Here is a 27,802-nt window from a genome sequence, read left to right as displayed (position 1 = left end):
CTCGGAAAAGTTGCCGAGCATTCGGTTGCCGCGCCAGTCTTCCGGCTCGCGCTTGAAGACGCTCCTGGATCTCCCAGATCTGATTCAGAAGATGGGAGCGCTAGAAAAAGACCAGCGGAATATCCAGTTAATTAATCAATTTTTTTTTCTATGCACCCTACGGGTAGTATAATAGGATAAGCTATGGGTCGTATGGGTGCGTTTGTTTGTTTGTTTGTTTTTCAATAGGGCAGGCATATGAATATTTTCAATTCAAATATCACTAACCTATGCCGTTAATAAATGCCAAAAACATATGGAATTGAAACCAGGCACTTCGGATGGAAATGCCAGGGCGGATCCGCACGGTAGCAAATCGACACTCCTGTCGTTGCCTGAACATAAATAACAACCTGAAAGTGTTTCTAGCATATGAAGTTCTCGAAGAATATAAGCTGCATAATGAATATTTATTTAACCACCAGATGTTGGCATCTCTCTATGAGAAAAAATTGTTTCTGGAAAAGCGAACATCCGACACGCCACCTCCGCTAATTGGGTTTCACGCTTCGTGCATGGAAATGGAGATCATTAGCGTTGAAGAACACTCAAAAAGCGCATTGATGCTCTTGTATTACAAGGACAGTGATAATGTAAGGTAAGCCCCACTGCATTATTCTGAGGACACAAATTTGGTCACTGTCTGTCATAATTTGATGCTTCTTTAGAGACAAAACTTCCTGCCTGCTCTTTTTTTTTGGGGGGGGGGAGGGGGGGTGGGAGGGGGGGGGTTGGTATTGCACTGTGTTTACCGCTGACAGCCTCTACGGAATATTGTGAAGCAGAATGTTTGTTTTTAGAAAATAAACAATTCCTCTAGCCAAGCGGACTATGGGCTGCAAGTAACTAATTAATATATGCCATCTAAAACAAAGCCAAATATTAATGAGAAAATTGAAATCACTGTATTATTGTGCGAATCCCGAGTATAGTCTGCATAAGCAACTTTTAAATTAGAAAATAAAGCTTTTTTTATGTAGCTTGCGCATCTAGTGCACAATGTGCACACGGGGCATAATTTGCATTTCGTGCCTAGTCAGCACATATAAGCATCCTCATACACAGCACATCTTGTCGAAAGCCCTCCCGTTTAGCTCACAAAGATGTTTGTCTCATACATTATTCATCATTAACATACACACTCATTCACAGAATCCATCACGTCGTTACAACTAACGACCTAGAAAAAAAATACTTCTTGTATAAGCCGCATCTGTAGATAGTCCACACTGTGTAAAATTTAAAATTTCAAATATGTATACTCCGTGGCCTATAGTCCGGAATATAGGATAGCTAATTTGTTAATTACGACCTTACACTCGCTTCCGGACGTCGATCATAAATAATGACGTTATTAAGAGATCAAAATATTTATGGCAGGTATGTGTTCATTTAATCATTAAAAATACCCGTTCCAAAGTGTATAACATTGGAGTAAAGATCAGTTGACTGAAAAGAATGTATGATACTGTTACGTTATGCTCACTGCATATCTTCACAGAAAGAAATTGTGCGATCAATATGTGTGAACCTTTCCAGCCAGAGCGAGCTACTGAACGTCACGTCAAAGAGATCTAAAAAGAACCTCCCTGTTCTGGAATTTCGCTTTGAGGAGCCATTCAACCCAAGTAAGAGTTGTAGGGTTGCCTTGCTGCATGCCCCTTCGGGAGGAACAACACGAAGCCGGGGTTTCCAACACAAGAAACTGCATTTATTAAAGGAACAGCAAAAGGTTGTTAGTAGTGAAGTATAACAATGCCGGGCATTCGACCTACGCGTCTCCGTGCCTTTGATCCGTCTCCCCCTTCTGTGGGTGTGTCCCCTCTTTTATATCCTCTCGCGCCTGTCCTTCGTGCGCTGTTGCGCGGCCCGGACGTTGTCCACCCTGGGTGGTCAGCAGCGGCCTCTGGTCGCGGTGGCCGACCCTCGCTCCCACACTCCCCCCCCCCCCCCCAAAGTCAGGCATATCAATGACAGTGTCGTCGTGGTCGTCGCTGCGAGGGGGTCGTCGCAGAAGGTCTGGCCGGCGACACTGTATCAGCGCTATGGCACGCTCCTGGTCGCAGTCGTCGAGGTGGGCATGCAGCGAGGCAACCCTACCACATGGCCCCACGTTGGGCGCCATGTGGTAGGGTAGCCTTGCTGCATGCCCATCCGGGTTACGCGTAATGCACATCTGTACGCCGTGTCCGCTACGGCAAACTGGTATCTCTTGCCAATCATTCCGCTACGTTTGCTTTGTATTACACGATGCCCGTGACGATAAGTGTACAAACAGAAGCAAGAAAGAAGCAGAAGTGACAGTATTTCCATGTTGTTCCGTTTACGTGATTGCGTCACGTGAGGCTGAAAAAAATACTATGCTTTATTGTGTTTTATAATAAGCCGCAGCAGACGCTGCGGTTGATCGTAATCCGAAACCAATCTATGGCCATGCGAGTGACAGGATATCTTCAGGAGGCAAGCAGTGACGCGCGGGGCGCGTAAGCACGCGATAGATTAACGGAGCTAGCTTAGCTGCCGTGACCCGTAGCGTCCCCTGCGGTCCATCGTGAGGTGAAACCGAGTGCAGGGGTGTACGAACATCGCTTCAAAATAATTTTAAAATCCAATCGAATACTACAGAGTCACCCACCTTCAGTACATTACATGAATAATTAGATGGATTGATATTACAAATTACTCAATTTAAAATGTAATGTGTTACCATTACTAATTTTTCCATACAAATGTAGCTAATTACTTTACTGGCGACGTTACAACTTAAGTTACTGAGTAAGTTGCAGCTTACAAGTTACTCTGGTTTCACGTTACTTTGCCCGGACACTTCGAGACACCTAAGCATCTCTTATGAGTTGTGAGTGCGAAAGCATACTTGTAAATATATCAGCTTGAACTTTAGAAATAACTAGAACACAAGACAGAAAGGACAGGATATGACCACAGCTGTGTGTCATATCCTGTTTTTTCTGTCTTGTGTTCTAGTTATTTCTAAAGTTCAAGCTGATATATTTACAAGTATGTACCAACAAGCTCAACTCTTAACCGTGGTGCGAAAGCATTCTCGTCGCCGAGAGGAGCAGAAGCGGCCGCAGCGCCGGCAGGGCTCAACCTCCCAAACCTGAAGAAAGCTATCGGTCGTCCTGCAAATCAGTACTCATCCGTTTTCTTTTCTGCAAAGACTCACTAAGATGGAATTCCGTTGAGAAGCATCACCTCCGAAAGGGGCTGGTGCCAAAAAACAGTTGGCCTCTATTTGGAGAAGCACCTTTCTGAAGTTCGCCTTCAGCAACCGTTCAGGGGTTCCAACTCCATGGAATTGACTTCACGCATCAGTCTTCTACATTCCTCTTCCACACCAACTGCCATGTTTTCGCTTGACATAGAAGACATGTACTAATTAGACCTAAATTTACTCCTAGACTACGTTTCTCATGTTATTTACGAGCTTCGGATTTCTGATTTCCAGAACTCATCCGGTGTGTCAGTGGCACGTTTCGTAGAATTAATAGCCACTTACCTTCAATGCACCCTGGTAGAATATGAGGGGAAGATCTTCATACAAAAGAAAGGAGTCTGCATAGGGTGCTGTTTAGCCCCAATCCTCAGTGAAGTTTACCCGTCGTTTGTGGACAAGCCCATAAAACAGCGACTGGCCATAAGGCAGCGTCCATAAAACAGCGAAATTTAGCGGAACAATTTCCCCGCTAAATCTAGCGGAAACATTTCTCCGCTAAATTTAGCAGAAAATGTTTCCCGTTAAATTTAGCGGAAATATTTTCCCGCTAAATCTAGCGGAAAAATTTCCCCGCTAAATCTAGCGGGAAAATTTCTCCGTTAAATCTAGCGGAAAAATTTCCCCGCTAGATTTAGAGGAAGAATTTACCCGCTAAATCTAGCGGAAAATTTTCCCCGCTAAATTTAGAGAGAAATATCCCCGCTAAATCTAGCGGAAAAATTTCCCCGCTAAATCTAGCGGAACATTTTTCTCGCTAAATCTAGCGGAAACGTTTCCCCGCTAAATCTAGCATAAAAAATTGTCCGCTGGATTTAGCGGAAAAATTTCCCCGCTAAATCTAGCGGAAAAATTTCGATCTAGCGGAAAAGTTTCTCTGGGGGGTCACGTGACCCCCCTCGAGGTCACGTGGCACCCCAAGGTCACGTGACCCCCCCACGTGACCTCGGGGAGGGGTGGCGTAACTTGGGGGTCACGTGACCTGCCCCCCCCCCCCCCCCGAGAACATGTGACCCTCAGTACCCTCTCCTCTTCCTCCTCAAGAGCTGCGCTCTAATTCGGCGTTACAGGGAGTTGTAAACGGCTTTAACTTTTTTAAATTGCAATTAGTGATTAGTTTTGTTCATTTTCGTGATACCAACTCTTTATTGCTCGTCACAAAAAGCGCTGTCTGAGGTGTGCCACATGACCTACAGATGTTACTTGGTTTCATCTTTCAGATCTAACAGGGAGAGCAGTTGAATATTTGGTCATTAACACAGATTATACTTCTTGTTATGTCCTAAAGACGTCAACTAGGAAAGGTACGAATATCTGTCTGTATGCATTTATGCGCGTAAAGTTCTGCCTCTATTTTTTGCGCATGAAATTAATATTTTAATCTTTTCTCGAGCCTTTCTTGTGTGTATTACATGTGATTTCGTCCCTTTCATTCCTAGTTTCTAGAAAAATTGTCGTTAAACAAACTTCAATGTCAGAAACATAATGCTCATGTTTCATGCCTACTATAACTGTTGTCATTTAGTCATGCTTCGTTAGGGCCTCTAAAACAACGTTAAGAGAGCTGCTTACAACTTTTCATCTCACTGGATACCAAACTGAAACGACACATATTCAACAAATATAGGCGTCACTCGTAGACATAGTAGTAATAAATATCCTCTAATGTAAACTCAACAATGTGAAAACCATGCATATTTAGGGGGAGAGTGAGGAGGAATGGGACAGTTTTCACACTATAAATTTTGTGTAGCTTTTTAGTAGTCACATAAAAACAAGTTTAATGGTCCTAAATGCAAGGTAAAAGATCCTTCACATCGGTTGAAAAGCACTTTGTCATAACACTTCCCTAATTCATAAATGTAAAAAAATGCAAGAACGAAAATGTGTTTTATTCCACCCTTTTCCCAAGGAGAAACGGGGCACATGCAAGGTTGCGCTAAAAATTGCACTAGTGAATATTATAAGCAAACGGGGCTTCATCAGGCATGAAGCCCGATCACAGTCGTTTTTTGTTTTTTTTCCTCCGATTGTCTGTGATTTTGAACCGGGGATTAACAATGCGCTAACGTTTTAAAACCAAATAATTGGAGCTCAATTTTAATATGAACTAAACTTAGATGAATCACCATTATTACGGGTCCACCATTCAGATCACCAATCTTTATAAAAAGAGAACTGAGACACTGTCCCTTTCCTCTCACCATCTCAGTGTCCCATTCCTCCCATACTGCCTTACACAGGGTGAGTTGCCAATTGTGGCAACAAGTGAGACCTTAAGCTTAAAATAGCGGTAGTTAAAAGCACCCTATTAACACATATTTCCAAGGTTAGCTTACTACGACCGTTGGCCATACCGTTTTGGTCAGAAATCAAGAAAAACAAATGTTTGTTACTTACATTTGAGTGCCGAAGAGGCAACAACTTGCTGAGATCGTATACACCACGCTAAGCACAACGCCATTACAGTTGAAATTACTGCTACCACAGCGTCATGAATATAGAAGTTCATAAACTTTTTGAAACTATTCACTGGAGAAATATATTGACTGTCGCATTCTACCACACTCTTCCCTGCTAAATTTCGATTCGAATTCTGTTTGTTCGTCCTCTAGCAGATGATCACCAGCCATCCAGAAATTATGGAAAAGCATTGTTTTAAGATTCATTACTCTTATCCGGGGTGTAAAAGATAAAGAAACCAATATGGCCTTGCCGAGTCAGTCTCGCCCTAGCTCACTCCCGAACATTCAAGGTCGAATATTAGAGATACTGAGTGTAGTACATAAGGAGCCGACCATCGCCTTGCCGATTCAGTCAGTCTCGCAGCCTCGCTCAAGCCAACTGTCGCGCCGACGCTGCGACGCTCGCTGCAGCTGTTTCGACGCTCATTCTTTCTTTTGATTCTGACACAAATTCACCAATTAAACCTTTATTTTCAATTTACGCTCATCGAGCAGTTTCCATCAGCGACAATATGCTCACCACTTGCTTTTGAGTGCTTATGGTACAACACCCACAATAGCTGATGCCTACGGGTAAGTTGGGAAGATGCTTACGTCAGACAAGTACGCCATATTTCGAATGTGACAGCCCTATTCGTGAATTTGCTTGCCTGTGGAATTCTAGGCGCATTGAAAAAATATAAAAAAAATTATTAACATTTGTTTAAAATTGTCTTTTTTTTCTTCTTCAGAGTGCACATTCTGGATTCTACATACAGAAGATTATGGAGAAGCCTCAAAAGAATGCGAACCGCCGGAGCGTCCTTCATGTGTCAAGGAAGTCTACGGTCTTCATGAAACCACCCAGTGCAGCGATTCAAATACGGTGCGAAGGACGAGGTCGGATGTCCAATAAATACAACACTATAATCAACGAGCAAAAGGACCAGTCAATATGAATGTAAATTATGTAAACTAAAAAAAAAATCTTTAACAACATCAAATGATACAAAACTATAAAACAGCAGGTGCGGATGAGGAGCACAAAATTATAGAATATCTCCAAGTTGCTTCTTAATTAATTCAGGTACCTGATTTTTCTACACTGTGTAGAAATTAATTGAACTTCATAATATATTCACAACCAAGTACTAGAATTCAATTAGTAAAGGAAGACGATAGTGTTGAACTGGGGAGTGTGCTCTGTGTGCCCGTGTTCTCGTGAACTGAGACATCCGCAGAATTTGGTGTCAGCGGTGGGGTAACCAACTGACAAACCGATCGGAGCCAAGTGATGTCGTATCCACTTCTGTTTCGACTCAAACCGAGGTATGGTTATGCAGGACCCCCGCTGAATGGAACCCCATCGAGCCCCCGAACGTGCTTGGAACCGTCACTAATTTAGTTCCAAGCCGTCTGTCTCTTCTGGAAACTGCGGTCGAATGTCAGGTCTCCGATGTCTGGTAACGCGTGAATCGCAGTCTTTTGTTCATAGAATCTAGGGTACGACAGGCTGAGAAACACCTCCATGTTGAGCAACGAGAAGGTCCTCCAAGTCACCAACGGCACGTTATTTTTAAAAAAAAAACCCTATGGTTGGTCCGGGAAAGCTTACTTTTACTGAAGGAATCGCACATCAAAAATTGCGACCCAGACGACATTTCATCTGCAGTCGTATTGGCAAGCATTCTTCGTCTAATTTCAAATGGTTTCTTACTTTTATGATCTGGACACAGCACGGAAAACTCGTGTTATGTTTACCCAACTGCGCTGATACGCTGCGATTTGTTTGCAAATCGCAGCGTATCAGCTCCAAGTAGAAGCTTTATATGCCCGCTTTGGTAATGAACATCTGAAGGAATTTTGCCCAACTGCTTCGAAGCACCTTCGGCGAAGATCAAAAACGCTCTAGGAGTTACTTTACGCAGTCCAGCGAATGGAGGCTAGAATCACTCGTCGTATGTAGAAAGATCACCTTGGAGGAGATTGCAATGGTGCTTTAATCGACAGAATCAAGGACAGCAATATTCAGCGTTTTGTTTTCGGCTTTCCTGCCTGACACGACTTGCAGAGTGCTGTCTCGTGCACGCATTGTTAAAATAGTCAACAAAAAAAGCAACATGGTGTAGAAATTCGCATCCTGTCTCCAGATATGGCTCTACAATATTCCGCGTTTCATCCCAGTGAACGTGGTTGCTTTACGTGTCATAACTTTAGTCACTTTCCTAGATCATTCACAAAACGCTTGGCCCCATAAAGTCCCAACCTGTACCATCGCCGAAAGTACCCAATGAAAGAGAAAGTGGCAAAGTTTAATCTTATGCAGTGCATCCTATCCCGCCTGTGACAACGTCTCCTCGTACTTCAGTAGCACGTTGCCTTTTCGTTCATCTTCGGGAGTCGGAGCAACAAGTGATTGCTATCGTATAAACAAGAGCAGCTATAAGTCACATTGCTCTTGCATTTCTGCAATCATCTAAGTGTGATTGCTCAAAACACTGCTGGTATTTTTTGAAAAAGACGAACTACTTGTTTGTGAAAATCAAAGGGCAAAAACTTAACCTTCCCGTCATAATTTTCCGCAAGTTGCAATGACTTGTAAGATTTGTCTGCGACTGCCGTTCGAAAATTTAAATTTCTGTCTCGTTTTGAGGAAGTGAACACTATTTGACAGGCCTGCCGACGTTGAATATTTCCAATCTGTCTAGTAGGCCTCCAACAGATTTGCTTCAGGAACAGGGCGAGGAAAATAAACAGGCAATTTCGTGGAAGCTGGGGGGCATTATGGCTAAATGTGGCTTAGCGTGGTCAAGCCTGAAAAACCTGACCGTGAACGATCCGGCCCAAAATTACTTGAACATCAAAACCGCCACCCGATTTTGCTCTCCACTACTGGTACAAACGGTCTATCGCAAACCATGGCTATCTTGCATTTTCGCACCATCAAACACTGTTGTACCTAGGCTCCTCGCAGTTTAGGCTTCAGCAAAAATTGCAAGTTCGACATCGCCAAACACACATCCTATTTTAATAACTGCTACAATTTCGTCCCGTTCTGGAATTCGCTGTACCATGTTGCCTTGTTTTCTGCGAAAAAAGCTGTCTAATACTTCCAGTTTCAAACCTGGCGAATGGTGACCTGGTCATGATATGGTGAAGACTTGGAACCAGAGACTTTAGCCCTCCCGAATGCGACAGCCGCCATTATTTTTTGGACCCCCAACGTTGTCGTTTTCGGGAAATTACCTTTGACGAGGCCTCAATCTTCAAAGGTCAGAATCTAAGTTTGGACACACCTTAACGAACGAACAAGAACCACAACTAGAAAATCTGCTCATGGAGTTTTGACAGTGCATTATTATAGCACCAGAAGAACTATGGTGCACACCACTTGTGAGCCACCTCATCAACACTGCTGATCATGCTCTGGTGCATTAGAATCCATGGCGAGTTTTAATGACAGAGCATAAGGAGATAAACAACAAGGTAAACGACATGTTCCGAGGGGACACTTTTGCAAGCTTCCATAGTATTTGGTTATCACTAGTCACCGTCATCACCAGTGGCTTTTGTAAACAAGACCCGGCTCTAGATGCTTTTCTGTAGATTACCATAAACAAAACGACATAACAGATTTAGGAATATGTGTCTTGCCTAGACATGACTAACCTTTTGATCACCTTCGAAGTGCCAGCTACATTGCTATACTGGAATCTAGGTCTAAAGACTGGATAATGACAAGTAGACTGAACCGGAAAGATTCGAAAAAAACTACCTTTCTGAGGACTGACGAATTACTTCAGTTTTAACGCCTGTCTTTATTACCGTACGATGTGTCTTCAGCTCTCAAAGCCTCGTGGATAGAGTGCTCCGATATTTCATGTGCATGATGTCGTTAGATTATTTTAACAAAATCTACGTGTACGCATACATTTCTTTCAGAACACCACGGCACCACCTGCTTTTGGGGCTCAGTGCCCTAACCAATGCTCAGATGAACTGAATTCATCAAAATGCTTCTTCAGCTGCGGCAAATTAATTTGCGTGGGGCCTTTGTTAGCAAGAAAGAATTCGCACGAATCTAATAAAGTTCAGAGCATTAGTCAATATTCCAGAGGCCACTCCACGAAGCAGCTAAAAAGCATCTTCAGCTTTGCTTTTTCCTTACGTTCATTCGCCGAAACCTTGTTAGAGCTCCTCCACTGAGCTTCCTAAAAACGACACTACGGGGGGGGGGGTGTTTCGAAAAGAAACAAACTTCCTTTGCAGGCATCAAAAAAGAGCAGCTTGAGCCATGAACTCCGACAATTTTGTCAGACGGGAAGCTCTGATATTCATTCACACTGACGCCAACGGTAAAAAAAACTAGGCGCTGTGTTTTATTGTCACAAGAAAAGGGAAAGAATACAACACCTGGTCACGTATGCGAACCCCAAACTTAGCAAGCCAGGACGTCGATGTAACTCCTTAGAACAAGCGGGTCTTGCTGTTGTTTTGACAGTAAAAACGTTCCGTCCAAACATCTAGGGAACGCATTTTGCAGTAATTTCTTTAGATAGCTCAGCCCTGCGTTTGCTCCGGTCAGAGGCCAATCTTACGTTAAAATTGACGGAGTAGACAATAAAAATATAAAAGTTCTACTTTTTGGTGGTTCACTGATGTAGAAAGGATCACTAAGGTGTAAATGTTGTTCTCACAGAACCCATTGAGGTCACCACAGTTTCCTCGGTGCTCGCGCTTTGTGATCTTTGTTTGGTTGAGGCGGGTGAACGTGAAATGTTTGACATAATCCACTTGCTCATGTGCAAAGTAAATAGCAGGATGGGACTTCACAAACGTCGTTTGGGTCACTTGCGAGCGCCCTACCAGCTTCGGGATGGTCTGCTGTGCCATCAAATACATCCACCTAAACAGCGACTCCCCGTTGTTTCTTTTAAAATTAGGTACAATATTCTTGTGGTGCATAATAATTTTCAGACTATAAGTCATCTTGTAAAAGATCGGACGCTCGACAAAGCCGCAATGAGATTGTGGTGGCCCCAATTCAGAGTGAACGTTTGACCGTACGTTGCGCCATGCACAACATGCCAACTGCGGAAAGCACTACCGCATCCAGGCCAGATAAACTGCAGCAGATACCTCCATTAGGCATTCCGTTTAAGATTGTTGGAATTGATCACTCCTGGCTGTTCCTAAGGTCTGACGCTGGTAGCAAGTACGTAAGTGTCGCAACCGACTACCTAACGAAGTGAGTCGAAGTGGAGGCAGTCCCAGATACCTGCGCCTGTGGGCGTCAGACAACGGTGGTGCGACAAGTTCGGCTGCAGTACCTCCGCCCACTTCCGCACATGCGTTCAATCTAAGACTCAAGCAGCGGGAACCTTCTATGCCACAAATAAAAGCGGTTGCTGCTACGTCATTACTCTCTTCTGGCCCGGTGCTCTTATAGCTCCCTTCGCGCATAGTTGTGCACCGCTATGACAGTAATTATTCCGTTCTAAATAAATCGCCGGGCCGATTATCTGCGGCGGACGGCGGAAGTTGAACACCACAAACACTAGTCAGAAACACTGACATCTAGTCAGTCTTTCTAAACAAACACTCTGTACGAGGCATTCTACACAGCGTTTATCAATTATTTTGACAAAGTAACACCAATTATGTCCCGTACTTTTAGATCTTCTCTACGAAAATGCAGAATTGAGCATGCGGCTACTTTTCCCAACAATCCTCAGACGAATGGACTGGTAGAGCGTTTCAACAGGAGCATTCAGGCTACAGGCAACCTGCAATGTTGTTTTACATGGCGAAGTCTAGCGACTGAAGCAAGAAACATTGGGTATGCCAGGGAGAGGCGGCTGCATCGCTCAAACATGAGCTATTACTTTGGTGGCACCACTTCACCTAGTGTCTGAAGCAAGAAATTGTGGGTAGGCCAGGAAGCCGTGATCGCATAACACGCCTGTAAGGTGGACGTTACAAAAATGGTAAACCGAAATTTGGATTTAAAAAAAAAAAAACAATTTAGGAGATGTAGGCCGGGACGCTACAATCCCAACAACACTACTCGCAAGGCGATATCTCGAATGGGCGGCCGTATTTTTGGAAAAAGACGTCGAGATTGAACCAGACCGACGAGGCTGACGAGGCGGAGAAGACGCGAGGCCATTCCCTCTCCTTCTCGGAAAACCATGACGCAAACACAATCTGCCAAATGCGCCTCCTTTTCTTAAAAAATACGGTCATCCGTTCAAAATATTGCTGTATGAGTGATGTTTTGGTGTTTTTAGCATCCCGTTGAACGCTTTTGCCGCGTGTTTAATGGAATCCAGATTGCGGTTCAGCGTCCCTTTAAGGCCCCGGAGGGCGAATCGTAACAACGGAGTTAGGCACGTGACTATGTATCGCCGAAGCACGCCTTTACTGCGAAGAAGTGTCAGTCTTTTCGCTGCGTCATGCTTCAAAAAAAAAAAAAATTCTGGAGTTGCATAAATCCACCGAAAACAAGTTGTGATCTTAACTTTACGGATGCGGAGGGAAATAGATGCACTGACCTTGAAACTGCCAACAATTTTAATGAATGTTTTAGTGAAGTTTTTACCAACGAATCGTTTCCGTTACCTTCTTGTGAATTGACCTATGACCACGCTTTCTTGGAAAAGATCACTGTTTGTTCACGTGGTGTAAGTAAACTCATCGAAGACCTTCCTTATCGTTCCTCGCCAGGCATAGATGGCATTAACACTAAACTATTGAAACTAACGCAGCCGTTCTCTAGCGACATACTAGCTTTATTGTACCAGCAATCCCTCGAAGATGGGCATTTGCCGAGTGATTGGAAGCATGCAAAAATAATTCCGGTTCACAAGTCTGGTGACACGTCATGCTTAAATAACTACAGGCCTATATCGTTAACGAGCATCCCTTGTAAAATATTAGAGCATATCCTATATAGTCATATTATTAATTTTGTCATGGTGAACAACATTCTTTTTGAGGGACAACACGGCTTCAGAAAAGGCAAATCGTGTGAGACTCAACTTTTCGAGCTTGTAACCGATCTTTATGATAACGTTCATTCGCTCCAACAGACCGACTTGATATTTCTAGACTTTTCCCGGGCTTTTGATTGTGTACCGCATCAGCGGTTATTACAAAAACTTGAAACGTTGAATATAGGCCCCTCACTGATATTTTGAATTAGACAATTCCTTACGAACAGAACTCAATCCGTTGTAATTTCTGATCAGTTGTCATCGTCCACTGATGTTAAGTCTGGCGTGCCCCAGGGCTCTGTCCTGGGACCCCTTCTCTTCCTTATATATATAAACGATCTCCCTGTTGGCATTTCTTCATCGATTCGACTCTTCGCAGACGATTGTGTATTGTATAAAAAGATAGTACATATAGACGACACCTCGACACTTCAAACCGATCTGAGCTCTATTGCTTCGTGGTGCGACAAGTGGCAAATGCGTATTAACATAGATAAAACCAAATATATGACCGTGACAACAAATAAAACATCAATTAATTTCAGCTACTCTATCAACGATGTCCCTCTGGAAAAGGTAAATAAATATAAGTATCTGGGTGTTTTTATTTCCGATAGTCTTAATTGGCATGACCATATTAACTACTTAGTTGGGAAAGCAAATCGTTCTTTAGGATTCATCAGGCGGAAGTTGTATTTAGCTCCCCCTGAAACTCGTTTGCTAGCTTTTAAGTCCTTTGTCAGATCGCAGATCGAATACGCCAGCATCATATGATCTCCCCACCAAAACTACCTGATTGACCAAATTGAAAGAATTCAAAACAAAGCCGCGCGCTTCATATTTAGTGACTATTCACCTTACACGAGCGTTTCGGCACTGAAACAAAGGGCTAATTTACCTTTATTAAAAGTCAGGCGCAAAGTCTCCCGTCTTACCTTCATTCACAATATTTATTACTATAATGTTAGCCTTAAGGAACTCTTATTACCTCCCCCTCATCGCATCTTTCCCAGACATGATCACCCTCACAAAATTCGTTTATCAAATTGTCGCACTAACCAGTTTCGCAACTCGCCATTACAGCTTGCCATTGCAGAATGGAACTCTTTGCCCCACCACGTTGTAGATGTCATAGATAAAAATGAATTCAAATCATCATGTGAACGTTTGTTTCACTTTTCCATGGAATGAATCGCGGGATGGTGTCTTTCTTGTTTTTTATGTGCAAAGATGGTCTTTTCTCTCTCTTTTTGTAGCCTGGTTGGCACGTTGTTTCCTGTTTGTGTAAGAGTGTATTCCTTTCGAGTGGGTGTATTGCATTGTTTCTTGTTTATTAAGCAAATATGTACGATATGTATCGTTTCAATATTTTTGTCGAAAACCTTGTACTCCCCCCTCATACAATGCCCGAAAGGGCGCTTTGAGGTAATTTAAATAAATAAATAAATAAAATGTGCATTGCGCTCGCATACGTATAGAGCATATCTAAACCGTGGGAACGCAATCTAAGGCGTAGCGTTCACCCTCTGCCAAGTTACAACAAGACAGGGTATAACTATGGGCTCTCACTCTGCTGGCGCCGCCTGACCGTTGCCGGCTTGCCATATTGGCTATGTTTAATACGTCTTATAGTCACTGGGACACGCGAATTGGTGCAGCGACGTTCACGTTGAACATTTTACTGCTAGACGTGACCGCCAAGTCTTTATCTGAGATAGTCTACGGAGTACTTTTGATACTCTCACACGAATTAGCAGAAGACGCATGCGTGGACACGTCAGGTGCGAGAGCATGAACAGAAATTCGTTCAACGACTAACTGAAGAAAAAAACGTGACCGGCCGACTGATAATTTATTGTAGGCGACGGATGTAACCGTTCAAGAGGTGAATGCATACGACTGAACCCTTTCGATTATTTGGCGGCTTGTGCCATCGATTGGCTCCATGGGGACGAACTCACGCTGTGATCCGGCAGTTCGTTCTCGTTGTATTTTAAAGTTTAATTAAAAAATATATTGAAATAATTCTTTGACATTGTTTCACCCTATTTCCAGCCTAGCCTCTTTGCGCTTTCTCTTCCAGCAGACTGGCAATTTTGCGGTCGAAGCGACGGAAGCGAGAACGGACGGTCGGCACGTCGTTTGGCAAGATAACGGCTCATAGCTCGATCGAATCTGAGTTTTTTCCCGTTTGCCAGCATCTAGTAAGACGAGCGTTTCATCTAGAAAACTGCGTTGCGTGTAACAACGTAGTGCACATTTGAATACAAATTGCAGCACACGAGACGCAGAGAGGGAAGAACATACGGCTTTTCTCCCCAAGGAGCTTAACCCTTTTTGCTTCTATCCACACACAATCCAAACTTTCGCCGCTGTTCATGGAGAACGGGAGCATGCACAAAACCCGTCTTGGTAAAAGCTCATTGGACCAGTTGGTATATGTTTAACATTATTAATATGCTACACCGCTCAAGAACCAAAATTTAAAATAAATAGCAGACACGAGATGAGACGCGTTGATTCGCATCTGAAGTTTTAACGCATAAAACAGAAATAAACGTTAGGTAAAATAATAAAAACATACAAACATACTCACATGAAGCAATGGGAACTCTCAACACAAAGGTATGGGTTCTGATAACGCTGTAGCACCGGTAACATTCATTATACTTCAAAATTACAAATGCATTACCAATGTAAACATTTTCGACGGACATCCGTCTGGTTATTAATGATTAATAAACCTTCAACTTAGAAACTCTAACCAAGCTTTATTAAAAAGCCAAAATCCCGACGTTTCGGAACCAACTCGGTCCCTTGATCACGGGTGACTGTTTTTGTCCCGCGGAACGGCCTGCCCACGAACCCGAACACCCCCGGGTGTTTTCCGGATTATCCCTCTTAACCCCGAAACGTAGCTGCTGGGAAGGGTCCCCGTCGACCGGTTTACGTTGCCACGTGTGCATTGAATGTGCCACGACTCCAACAGGAGGCGCCTCCGCCAGTTTTTCTCCCTTCCGAGGATGGAGCTGTTGTCAAGGTCGATGGAGTGGTTCGTCTTCTCGACGTGTTCGGCCAGCGCGCTTCCCTCCACATTTTTCTTCGCGATGTCGTAGCGGTGGCGCCGCAGGCGCTCTGGATAGTTTTTCGTTTCCCCAACGTACGACGCGGGGCAGTCACCGCAGGGAATTTTATAAACCAGTCCCTGTGCCCTCTCCTTCGGGGGGCGATTCTTTGGCAGGGGGAGAAGGCCGCCGATGGTCGAGACTGGCTTGTGTGATACCGCTATGCCGTACTGTCGCAGTACTCGGGCGAGAACCTCGCTTGTGCCCTTGATGTAGGGTACACACACGCGGGTGGAGGGAGGGGGGGGGGGGCGTCTTGCGTTGAAGGGGTGCGTCGAATTTTTTTGATCGTGCTTTTTACAAATCCAGCTGGGTAGCCATTCTTCCGCAGGTCTTGTTTGATCGTTTCGATCTCTTTTCGAAGGGTCTCCTCTGATGTGCAGACCGTGATCGCCCGTCTGACGAGTGCCGAAGCCACGGAAGACTTATGTGTCCTAGGGTGGCTTGAGGAAAAGTCCAGGTATCGGCCTGTGTGTGCCGGCTTCCTATACACACGGAAGTCCAGGCGGCCGGACTTTCTCACTGCACAGACGTCTAGGAAAGGGAGACAGCCATCTGATTAGTGCTCAATCGTGAATTGAATCGCTGGCTCGATGGAGTTGAGATGTGTGTGGACCAACAAGAGGTTCGTGAAGAATCTGTCTTCGAGAGTGCTCTCTGAGACCGAGACGCGTGTTCTGGCAAAGGGAAAGAAGTTCAACCTAACCACAACAACGCCGCCTATTGCTTCGATGGCAGCTGCTGTCGAATATGGCCTGCGTGAGTTAGACCCCTGCATCCGTGAAGAAGCTCGCCTCAAGGCCATCGGCGTGCTGTCCAAGGCGCACCGACGGGAGCAGTTAAATTACACGCCGGAAGAGAAAGCAGCCATTCAGAACTTGAGAGAAGACAAGAGCATCGTCGTCCTCCCTGCCGACAAGGGGAACGCAACCGTGCTACTCGACCGCGCGGACTACGATGAGAAGGCGCTTCAGCTTCTCAACACCGACGCATACATGATTCTGCCAAAGGACCCGACTGCCAAGATTCAGGCAACTCTAAACAAAATGCTCTCTACGATTTTTGATGGGTATCCCGAGTCCCGAGGCCTTTACTTGGGTCTCATTTGCCGGAACGGTTCAGCGCCGGCCTTTCATGGCCTGCCGAAGGTGCACAAGCCAGATGTCCCCCTCCGACCCATAGTGGATTTCACCACGTCTCCGTTACGTGCGTTGTCCAACCATCTCCACCGACTGCTGTCGCCTTTAACCGGGAAGACCGACACGTACGTCAAAAATTCTGGACACTTCATCGAGCTCACATCGGGCCTCGAACTGCGGGACGACGAGAGCCTTGTCTCCTTCGACGTCGTGTCGCTTTTCACAAGTGTGCCTGTGCCTCTCGCAGTGTCTGTGACGCGGGAGGCCCTCTCGTCTGACACGAGACTCTCCGAAAGAACGTGCCTTGAGGTGGACGAGATTTGCCGTCTACTGGAATTCTGCCTATCCAGCGCTTATTTTTCTTTTGCTGGCCGCTTCTACAGACAAACCAGTGGTACGGCTATGGGTGCTGCGGTCTCCGTCACTGTGGCAAACCTCGTAATGGAGGCGATTGAGAGAAAAGCCCTGGACACTTTCTCCCCAGGACCCGTGTGTTTCCTCCGGTATGTCGATGACTGCTTTTGTGTTGTAAAGACCAGTGAGATCGACCGTCTCCACACACATCTCAACTCCATCGAGCCTGCGATTCAATTCACGATTGAGCACGAATCAGATGGCTGTCTCCCTTTCCTAGACGTCTGTGCAGTGAGAAAGTCCGGCCGCCTGGACTTCCGTGTGTATAGGAAGCCGACACACACAGGCCGATACCTGGACTTTTCCTCAAGCCACCCTAGGACACATAAGTCTTCCGTGGCTTCGGCACTCGTCAGACGGGCGATCACGGTCTGCACATCAGAGGAGACCCTTCGAAAAGAGATCGAAACGATCAAACAAGACCTGCGGAAGAATGGCTACCTAGCTGGATTTGTAAAAAGCACGATCAAAAAAATTCGACGCACCCCTTCAACGCAAGACGCCCCCCCTCCCTCCACCCGCGTGTGTGTACCCTACATCAAGGGCACAAGCGAGATTCTCGCCCGAGTACTGCGACAGTACGGCATAGCGGTATCACACAAGCCAGTCTCGACCATCGGTGGCCTTCTCCCCCTGCCAAAGGATCGCCCCCCGAGGGAGAGGGCACAGGGACTGGTTTATAAAATTCCCTGCGGTGACTGCCCCGCGTCGTACGTTGGGGAAACGAAAAACTATCCAGAGCGCCTGCGGCGCCACCGCTACGACATCGCGAAGAAAAATGTGGAGGGAAGCGCGCTGGCCGAACACGTCGAGAAGACGAACCACTCCATCGACCTTGACAACAGCTCCATCCTCGGAACGGAGAAAAACTGGCGGAGGCGCCTCCTGTTGGAGTCGTGGCACATTCAATGCACACGTGGCAACGTAAACCGGTCGACGGGGACCCTTCCCAGCAGCTACGTTTCGGGGTTAAGAGGGATAATCCGGAAAACACCCGGGGGTGTTCGGGTTCGTGGGCAGGCCGTTCCGCGGGACAAAAACAGTCACCCGTGATCAAGGGACCGAGTTGGTTTCGAAACGTCGGGATTTTGGCTTTTTAATAAAGCTTGGTTAGAGTTTCTAAGTTGAAGATTTATTAATGCATTACCAGTAAGCGCATGTCGTGTATTGCGCGTTGCTGCATTTCTTGGTGACTGTTCTTGAGCGCTGTAGGATCGCCCCCCTGTTTAACTGTAACCTTCGTTTCTTTTTTGTTTCTATAGTTACGCCAAATATTTACGAGACCATAAAAAATTTAATTCATCCTGGATCTTCTACCACTCGTGCAAACTGCATGCGTCGGGTTCTCAGGAACGCTCAAAACCAGACAAACAACTGGACTGTGTTTTTCAGCCTCGAATATTCTCACTAAAAATATTAACAACTCTCTTAAAAAGCATTGTCTTGCACAAAATGTGATACCCATTCTCTTGAAGGCCGATGTTCCCACAAGGATACCTGAAAATCCTATCACTCCCAGTGATTCTACACCTCCCAGCAGTCCAACGACTCCCAGCAGTCCTACGACTCCCAGTCGCGCTAGCACTCCCAGTCAAACGAATGACGTGAGTCTTTCTACCATGTGACACGGGTGACTTAGAAGTATGACATATGTGAAAACGTTTGTTTTCCAGTCGGGTAAATAGGTAAATGGCTTCCATGCTTCTTAAATGTAAATTACTTATTTATTTTTCTTTCAGGGGCATACAAGACATTTAGTTGTATGCTCATAAGCTTCGCCACAACCGCTGTAAGGTTATCAGATGTAACGTAAATTACATTTCTTCTAACATCTCAATGAGTTACTCGAGACTAGGGTGAGAAACTGAGACCTTTTAAGTCATTAGATGCTTGCTAATTGACGACTCAGTTTTTCATATATATATATATAGAGAGAGAGAGAGAGAGAGAGCTATCTTGGATTGCAAATATTTAACGTTAAACGATAAGCAAGTCATTATTCATGATTTACGATCACAATGAGCTCATGTGTTTTAATAATGTTTTGCCTAACTGAAACGAAATAAAACTGATATAAATGTGCTGAATATAAAAAAGCCATAACTTAGGCACTCATAAATATAATCAAATAAGTGTACATTAAATGCTTCCAACTTTTTTTAACGTTTCCAACATTAGCTGCTCTCTGAATTTAAAAACAAGGACATCTACCTCAGATACAAATCTTCCACGTCCGATCTTTATCTACTGGGATTTCCAGCAACATGCGTAAAGATGGAGTTCATCGAAACAAAATATGACACAAAAAGCGCAATATTGACAATGGACTACAAAGATTCAAATAAAGCATGGAAATCAATTGTGTTCACTCAAACAAGATCTATGGTAGACTCATATGAACATTTGTGTCTAAAATTGCCATTCCTGTTTTTCAGGCAAACGGAGTTGGGAAATGTCACACTAAAAAAGATACGTCAAAGTCACTCACTGGGAAGCCTAATTTTTTGGATAGAAGAATCAGAAACCGGCAAGTCCAACAGCCTTACGTGTATAACTTGTTATAAAAACTATTAGAGTAACAAATTATTAAATAAAGAACTAGCATTCGCCAGATTTTAGTTTATAAATAAGTTTTAAATGATTAACTCCAAGAACATAGGCTGGAAACACAAGTACACCATTGCAGAGAGATTTACTCTCAGCTGGGGGATGAGATTAAAACTTATCTGAGGTATGTACTGGCTTCTAACATTAATTCCATGTCACGCTTGGCTCGGCTGAGCGGACACTTTCACATACGTGGTACACTCCTTTATTCTTCTAGCGCCATCCTTCACTCCCCGCCGTCCCTCGCTCCTCCCCGCGACTCGCGGGAGCGGGGACAAGTGTTGTCCCTAGGAATCCCCCCTAGGGAAGGAGTGTCCCCGCACGGTCCCGGTTGTCGCCGGCGCCACACACTCCTCACATTCCTTACAGGTCTCCCCCCCTTCATTCGTGAAATTGCAGGAGTGGCATCTGGTCGATCTTCGTGGTAGGCTGTCAACTGGTCTGCGTGGGCCACTCCGCGGCGACGTCCGGTAGTTGGGTCCCTCAGTAGGAAGTCATTCTCGCCCAAGCACTGTGCCACCCGGAAGGGCCCAGAGCGCCGCGGTGCAAGCTTGGCCGTGATGCCCTTGGCCGCATTACTCAGGGTGTGGCTATCCAGTAGGACGAGGTCACCCTGTTTTATTGTTGTAGGCTTCCTGTGCCGGTCGTAGTTGGCCTTTTGGGTTTGCCTTGCTGCCTCCTGGTGCTCTCTTGCAAAGCTGAGAGCATCCTGAAGGCACCTGGTGACCTCAGCAGCAAAGGCATGGCAAGCCGTTGCAGGCGGTTCAGTGTCGTCTTTGCTTCCTGGCTGCTCCCACGGGGTGCGCAGTTCCCGACCGTAGCACAGGAACGCCGGCGTGTATCCCGTCACTACGCTCTCAGCCGTGCGCATGGCAAAGGCGATTTCGGGGATGTGACGGTCCCAGTCTTTGTGGTCGGAGCAGTAGGCTCGGAGGCACTCCTTCACTGTGCCGTTGTGGCGCTCCACCATTTGTCCTGCCGGTCGATAAGGCACCGTATGGCGGTCCTTGATGCCCCAGTGCTTAAGGAGACCTTGCCATACGGTGCTCACGAAGGGCTTTCCATTGTCACTGGATATTGTCGCAGGTGTGCCATGACGGCAGAACACCTGCACCATACACTCCACAATGTTGCTGCTTGTTGCCGCGCGCAGCGGGAAAAGTTCGATAAACTTGGTAAACCTGTCGATTACCACGAGCAGGTACTTGTGGCGTCGAGGCGTTGATGGCAGAGGTCCCACGATGTCTACACTGAGCTCCTCCATGGGCGAAGTGGCCCACTGACTGCTCATAAGCCCTTCGGGCCTCTGGCGGCGGGCCTTTGTCCGCTGGCATACCTGGCAGCACCGGACGTACTTGGATACATCGGCTCGCATGCCCAGCCACACGAAGCGTTCAGAAACACGTTTGAGGGTTTTGAAAAACCCTGCGTGAGCTCCAGTGGGGTGGTCGTGTGCCATCCTGAGCACTAACTGGCGAAGTTGGTCCGGGAGCCAGGGTACCTTTTTGTTACCTCTGTGCTGAACGAGCAACCCATTGGCCTCCAGCTCTGTCGTCTCAGCCAGGTCGTCCAGTAGGCGTTGGTCTGTACTGTCGTCTGGGAGCTTCGTTCCCTTCATCACCATTCTGAGCTTGGACAAAAGGGCGTCTTGATGCTGCTCGTGGACCAGGCTTCCCGGGTCACTCAGGACTGTGGCATCGTCCATCATGGACACTGTCGCAGCTGGTTCAAAACTGATTTGGCACTCAGTCTCCGGGGCAGCAATGGGGAAAAGCGTCTCTGGCAGGCTGTGTCCAGGGGTGTCCATACACTGAAGCGGAGCTCTGCTGAGGGCGTCGGCTGGGACATTTGCAAGCCCCCTCCGGTGCTTGATCTTGCAGTTGAAGCCCTGAAGCCGAAGAACCCATCGCTTGACTCTTGGTGAGGCTTGGTCTGTACTAAACATCCAGGCCAGTGAGGAGTGATCGCAGTGGATCTCAAACTCTGTGAACTCCAGGTAGGGTCGGAATTTGTCCACAGCCCAAACCACCGCGAGACACTCCCACTCCTGAACGGTGTAGTTCCGCTCCGACTCAGTCAGCACTCTACTGATAAACGACACTGGCTGTAGCTGGTCTGGGCCCCTCTGCAGCAGCACTGCCGCAATGCCAACTCCACTGGCATCAGTCTCGACGACGAAGGGCTGATTCAGGTCGGGAAGACTCACAACCACGTCGTGGGCCAGGGACTCCTTGAGTGCGGCAAACGCTTGCTCCTGACGATGAGTCCAGTGCCATTTATGGTCCTTCCTCAAGAGGTCTGTGAGTGGTCGGGCAACAATGGAAAATTGAGGAATAAAGCTCCGGTAGTAGCCGGATAACCCCAGGAAGGCTTGCAGTTGCTTGACTGTGCTGGGCCGAGGGTAGTCCAACACCGCAAGCACCTTCTCATCGTCGGGTCTGCATTCCCCTGGGGAGATCACGTGGCCCAGGAACTTCAGAGACCGACGGCAGACTTGGACCTTGTCTGGATTGATGGTGAGTCCCGCTGACCTGATGCGCTGCAACACCTCCCGCACATGCGTGACGTGGCTCTCCAGAGTATCCGAATACACGAGGACGTCGTCCATAAATGCCATGGTGAATTGGTGATTTATGCCGTCCAGAACCCTGTCCATCAAGGTTTGGAAGGTGGCCGGGCCCCCTGCCACTCCAAATGGCATCCGTGTGAACTCGAAGGTTCCCAGGTGGCAGATGAAGGCGGTCTTGGGAATGTCCTCTTTGCACACAGGAATTTGAAAAAAACCCTGAGACAGGTCGAAACTCGAAAACCACTCTGCCTGACCCAATTGTGCCAGCAGCCAGTCCGTCCTGGGCATGGGGTAGACTGGCACCCTGGTACATGCGTTGAGTGGCCGATAATCGATGGCAAGCCTGAAGCCACCTGACTTTTTTGCCACCAACACTGGTGCGCTTGTCCACTGGCTGTTGCTTCGGCGGATGAGTCCTTGTTCCAACAAGTCCTGCACACAGCCGTCAATGATCTTCTGCTTTTTGGCGTTGACAGGGCGCAGCTTGCAGCGCACGGGCGGACTCTTTCCCGTGTCTATCTGATGATGAGCGAGGGTGGTGCAGCCCGGAGTTGTGGTAAACATCGGCCGAAAGTCCACCAACACATTCTCCATGCAAGTGTCCACTTCCGGTGCATGACTCTGAGGCCGATCACCTCTGGAGGTGGTCTGGTCAGAGGCGCCGGCGCAGGCAGGTTCTTCCTCCGTGAAGATGCCCTGGAGGCAGTAGGAATCCTCCCCGGCCAGAGGCTCCTCAGTTGGCCTCTTTTCACCCTTAGCAAACGGAACAATGCACTGGGGTTCTGTGCCAATCGTCCACCCCCCAAGTGCCACGTGCACTGAAATGCCGGTGATCGTCAAAAAATCTCTCCCCAGGACAATGTCTCGGCAAAGGTCGGGCACAAACAGGAAGCGCTGCCTCCGAGAACCGGCCGCCCATTGGATTTTGCACCTGAGCGATGTGGAGGATTGAGACCAGCCTGTCGCGAGGCGCAGCGTGCGGACTTCCCTCTTGTGACTGGCTCCTGTAGCTTGGGCAGCTGTCATCGCCGGCAGTCCCAGCAGACTAACGCTGGAGCCCGTGTCGAGCAGTGCCTGGAAGGTCGTCGAACCAATCCGCACGTCCAAGAGGGGTTCTTTCCCACCGGCAGTTGTCGCCACCTGCAACGCGCTGTCGTAGATGCCCGCCGGGGCAGCATCTACCAGTTCCCGTTTCCCGGGCACTGCGCTTGGAAGTGGCCCGGCTGCTGGCATTGGAAGCAGAGAAGAGACGCAGCGGGTGTTGACGCAGCCCGCCGACCGGTGGCGCAGTGACGAGCGGCGTGGCCGATTCCTCCGCAGCGCTGGCAGTGAGCCTGTCTTCCGTTAGGCTGCTGCCACTGGGTTGCCGGCAGCGCGAAGGTGGCTGGGGGCAGCATCGGTAAAGCTGGGCCGTAAAGCTGGTCCCGGTGGTAGGATGGCTGGATCGCTGCCGGGTGAAGTGGCCAGGGGTACGTCGACTGCGTAACTGCGGCCGGGGAAGCGAACGTTGCAGCCGCCGTCGATGGCTGGACCGCTGCCGAGTGAAGTGGCCAGGGGTACGTCGACTGCGTAACTGCGGCCGGGGAAGCAAACGTTGCAGCTGCCGTCATCGCCGGTGGCGGTCTGGGAAGGCCCGGAGCACCAGCTGCAGGCCTGAAGGCGAGGTCTCTGGCCACTTGGTTGGTTTGGGGAGGCGGCGGCAAGTACTGCAGCCGTCGCCAAGCGCGCTGCATGAGGCCGTCGGCCGCCTTCGCCAGCTCCGCCAGGTTCGCGAACTGCGCCCCCTCTGCCAAGTCCTGCAGCTGCGGGTGCATTTGCCGGAGGACGCGGTCCACTTTCTCCGAGTCCGGCACCTCTTCTCCGATTCGGTCGTAGTATGCCGCAATCGTGTAAATAAACTCCTTCAAGTTCTCTTCCGGGTGCTGTGTACGGAGTCGCAGCTCATCCTTGAGGCGACGCTTCGCGTCGATGGAGGCGAACTCCGCACGGAACGCGGACGTGAAGTTATCCCAGCTGGCGAAGTCGCCCACAAAGCGCCACCACAATTTCGCACTGCCCTCCAGTGCGGCTGGCACGACCTGGCTCAGTCGTTTGTCGGCGGCGACTCCCGTCACCAAACAGAAGTTCTCGAGCCGCTCCAGAAATTCCTCGGGCGACTGAAGATCGCTGAAGCCCGAGAACTTCGGCAGCTGGGCCGCGATCCTGGGCACAGGGCCACCGGAGGGATGGACTGTGGCCACAGTCGCCACGGGCACTTCGGCGCCGGTCAGCATCGGAGCCGCCATTACGGCTTGCCGCAATTGTGCTGCAGCGTGCTCACGTTGCAGCGCTGATCCGTCGGTCTGTCGAAGGAGCTGCTGCACTAGCCCCTCTGGCACTGTGAAGGAGTCCATGGTGCGATCCCGGACGAGCCCCCACTTGTCACGCTTGGCTCGGCTGAGCGGACACTTTCACATACGTGGTACACTCCTTTATTCTTCTAGCGCCATCCTTCACTCCCCGCCGTCCCTCGCTCCTCCCCGCGACTCGCGGGAGCGGGGACAAGTGTTGTCCCTAGGAATCCCCCCTAGGGAAGGAGTGTCCCCGCACGGTCCCGGTTGTCGCCGGCGCCACACACTCCTCACATTCCTTACATCCAAAGAAATCTTACATGCGTGGATATTTCAACTAAGGGTTACTCAAAATATGAAACTATCAAAAATGTTATTTTGGTCAGTTTTCTAGATTTTTTGTATTTTCATCCAGCGTAAAATTCAGATAAAACAACTCACAATAAAAGAGTGTTGGAAATCGTGAAAATTATCTGCTTATTTACTTCAGAAAACAATAAACATATTCTACTATTTGAATCTTCACCGTAATTTATTGGCGTTTTGTTGTTCATACTCCCCATTTTATTTTTTTATTTCTTTGTTGTTGTTTTTTGTTTGTTTTCAAGTCCGAGAGAGTTTATAATAAAAATTGGATGAACTTCTGCCGTACGCAGCTGAACAAATCGTTATATGTAAACCTCCCCGAGGGCCTCATTCATCAATCACCCTATTGAAAGTGCCACTTCGGTGGATTTTGAGATCGCCTTCTTTGTGGCGCGAACCTACGCATCTTCCAAAACCCCAAAACTACGATCACAATCACGCATGACGTTGTTACGCCGTCAGCCTTTACTGGCGAGGTTTCGCAGCTCATCCCGGAGGGTTTTCGTTTGTGACAATCGTGGCATGGCGTCGCGCGACCGCGTCACGTGGCGTCGTAATGTCACGTGATGTCACGCGACACTGACATCACGTCACACCATGACTTAACATTGTGATGTCACGGAATGTCACGGCATGTCACGGCATGTCACGGCACACTTTACCGTCACATTAACAGTGTGTGTAGTCTCTGCAGCAGTGTGCAGTGCTTCCGTCGCCGCCGGAGTTTATCTGCTGAACACGGCAAAGAATCGGGACTAGCGGGAAATTTTCATTTTTCTTATGACCGAACATTGCGACATTTCTGAGATAAATCTAAAAACTATGGGGCCCGTCGTGACATTTGGTAGTGTTTTTATTTAAAAAAATGGGTCACGCATGATTGTAATTTTGGGATTTCTAGGATGCTTAGGACGCGGGTTGAGTATGCGCCTCCAAAAACACGATTTCAATATTCACTTTGGTGCCGTTTTAAGACACTCATGGTCTACAGAAGAGCAACACCCAAATCTTCAGCGCCCGCGACTTATGTGCCGAATTCATGTAGGTTTCAGATTCATTGCGTAACCTTCGCAATGCAAAATATAACAAAATATTTGCCTATTTTGTTATATTTTATTTTGTAAAATGTTTGCAGTTTTTGCTTCATTTCAGCCAACTCCGAAACGTGTTCGTCCTCTCCTGTGTCCTTCTGGATTTTCACTCATTTGTTTATTTACAAAACGCCATTCGTCGCCGTTAGGCATTGTTGATACATTCACGAATAACCCGTGTCTATATTGATGAGCGTGATGAAGTATTACAGGCGTGTTTTGCTCGATCAGCTAAAAATTCGTAAGATCTAACTTTTTATCATCTCACGTCGAGACGTTTATTTTGCAGTGACATCGGCCCGCAGGGCTACGTATCAAATTCTGAGTACGGACAGCACTACCTGCTTCACACTCAAGCTCGGGATGACTCAACCGGGTAAAGACCCTGGTAAGCTTCCGCAATCTATATTGTAACGCGAGGCAATACATTACAGTATAAATATAGTTTCTGGAATACTAGAAAATGTGTTGATCACTAGAAATGTGACAGCATTAGCAAAAACGTCTTCGCACAGGGTGACGTTCAGAATAATTTTAAAAAAAGTGCAGAAAAAGATGCCTGTAAATGACATCTTTATGAAACATACGTGTAATTTTAGTCCAGCCTATATGTTTAAATCGTCCTACAATTTTTTGTTTATTATGCCCAAACACTTTTCTCTTATCTTTCATATACTCTCCACAATAGAGGTTATGGCAACTATAAGAAAGGTCTCATTGAAATAACAACCAAATACAACTTCATTTCAGAGTGCGGAGTGTGGAGTGTGGACAAGATCAACACCACAAGTGTTCCACAAGTGGGTATGGAGGGATGTCCGAATGTACAGTTAGATATTATGTCACCGGACGGTTGCTACTACAATTAATGAGATACTGTATCTCACGTGTAGAAAAAAAAAAGAAAGAAAACACGCTAGTCTGTGTACCGCTTAAAAACAAAACGCCCAAATAAACTTCACCTGTTGGTGGTCGATTCTCACGTGTGTTCAACATTTTAGTTTCCAAATGTTAATTGACACTTTGTAAGCAAAGGCCAACGTAATTAAGTTACATCTTAATTTTTTCAATGTAATGTTTTCATGAATATTCGTGAAGTAGATATTATGTCCACCCCAGTGATGTTGTTGTTGTTCTGCCACAGGTGGTGATGGTTTTTCTGCTGATTCAATATTCTTGGCCACTTATCGGCCACAACCAAGTCACACGCTAACAGGAGAGTGTATTGAATTTCGGGGAATATAAAGCAGTTGCGAGAATTCATTTTAGAAAAACCTTCTTTTCTTTCAAGTGAAGTCAATATATGTTTTATTTTTACAAAAAATGTCAGTAAACGAGTTTATTTATTCAGGCAGCCGTGCCAAAACTGTTCAAGGTACCTCTTGTTGCTATAAGGATTATGAGGCAATCAACGTAGTTAGCTAAATAAAAAAAAACACGATACAGCG

At 46.9% G+C, this 27,802-nt stretch overlaps 1 protein-coding gene across 1 annotated transcript; it reads left to right on the top strand.

Moving 5' to 3' along the window:
* The first annotated feature begins 464 nt into the window (after positions 1–464).
* On the top strand, positions 465–27,223 carry LOC115314738. The gene is made up of 9 exons (XM_040216887.1): positions 465–637; positions 1,579–1,667; positions 4,495–4,578; positions 6,471–6,604; positions 18,867–18,995; positions 19,570–19,754; positions 19,827–19,918; positions 26,644–26,742; positions 27,105–27,223. The coding sequence occupies exons 1-9, from the start codon at positions 465–467 to the stop codon at positions 27,221–27,223; spliced, it is 1,104 nt and encodes a 367-aa protein (XP_040072821.1).
* The last annotated feature ends 579 nt before the right edge of the window (positions 27,224–27,802 follow it).

The sequence above is a fragment of the Ixodes scapularis genome, unplaced genomic scaffold (assembly GCF_016920785.2).
Source record: "Ixodes scapularis isolate PalLabHiFi unplaced genomic scaffold, ASM1692078v2 PGA_scaffold5__190_contigs__length_132052651, whole genome shotgun sequence".
NCBI lineage: Eukaryota > Metazoa > Arthropoda > Arachnida > Ixodida > Ixodidae > Ixodes > Ixodes scapularis.
This window is presented reverse-complemented; position numbering and strand designations above follow the sequence as displayed.

Coding starts and splice junctions, on each gene's coding strand:
- LOC115314738 (XM_040216887.1), top strand. CDS start 465: ATGTTGGCATCTCTCTATGAGAAAAAATTGTTTCTGGAAAAGCGAACA. Junction 1,668..4,494: donor TGAGGAGCCATTCAACCCAA/GTAAGAGTTGTA, acceptor TTCATCTTTCAG/ATCTAACAGGGAGAGCAGTT. Junction 18,996..19,569: donor CTCCCAGTCAAACGAATGAC/GTGAGTCTTTCT, acceptor TTCCAACATTAG/CTGCTCTCTGAATTTAAAAA.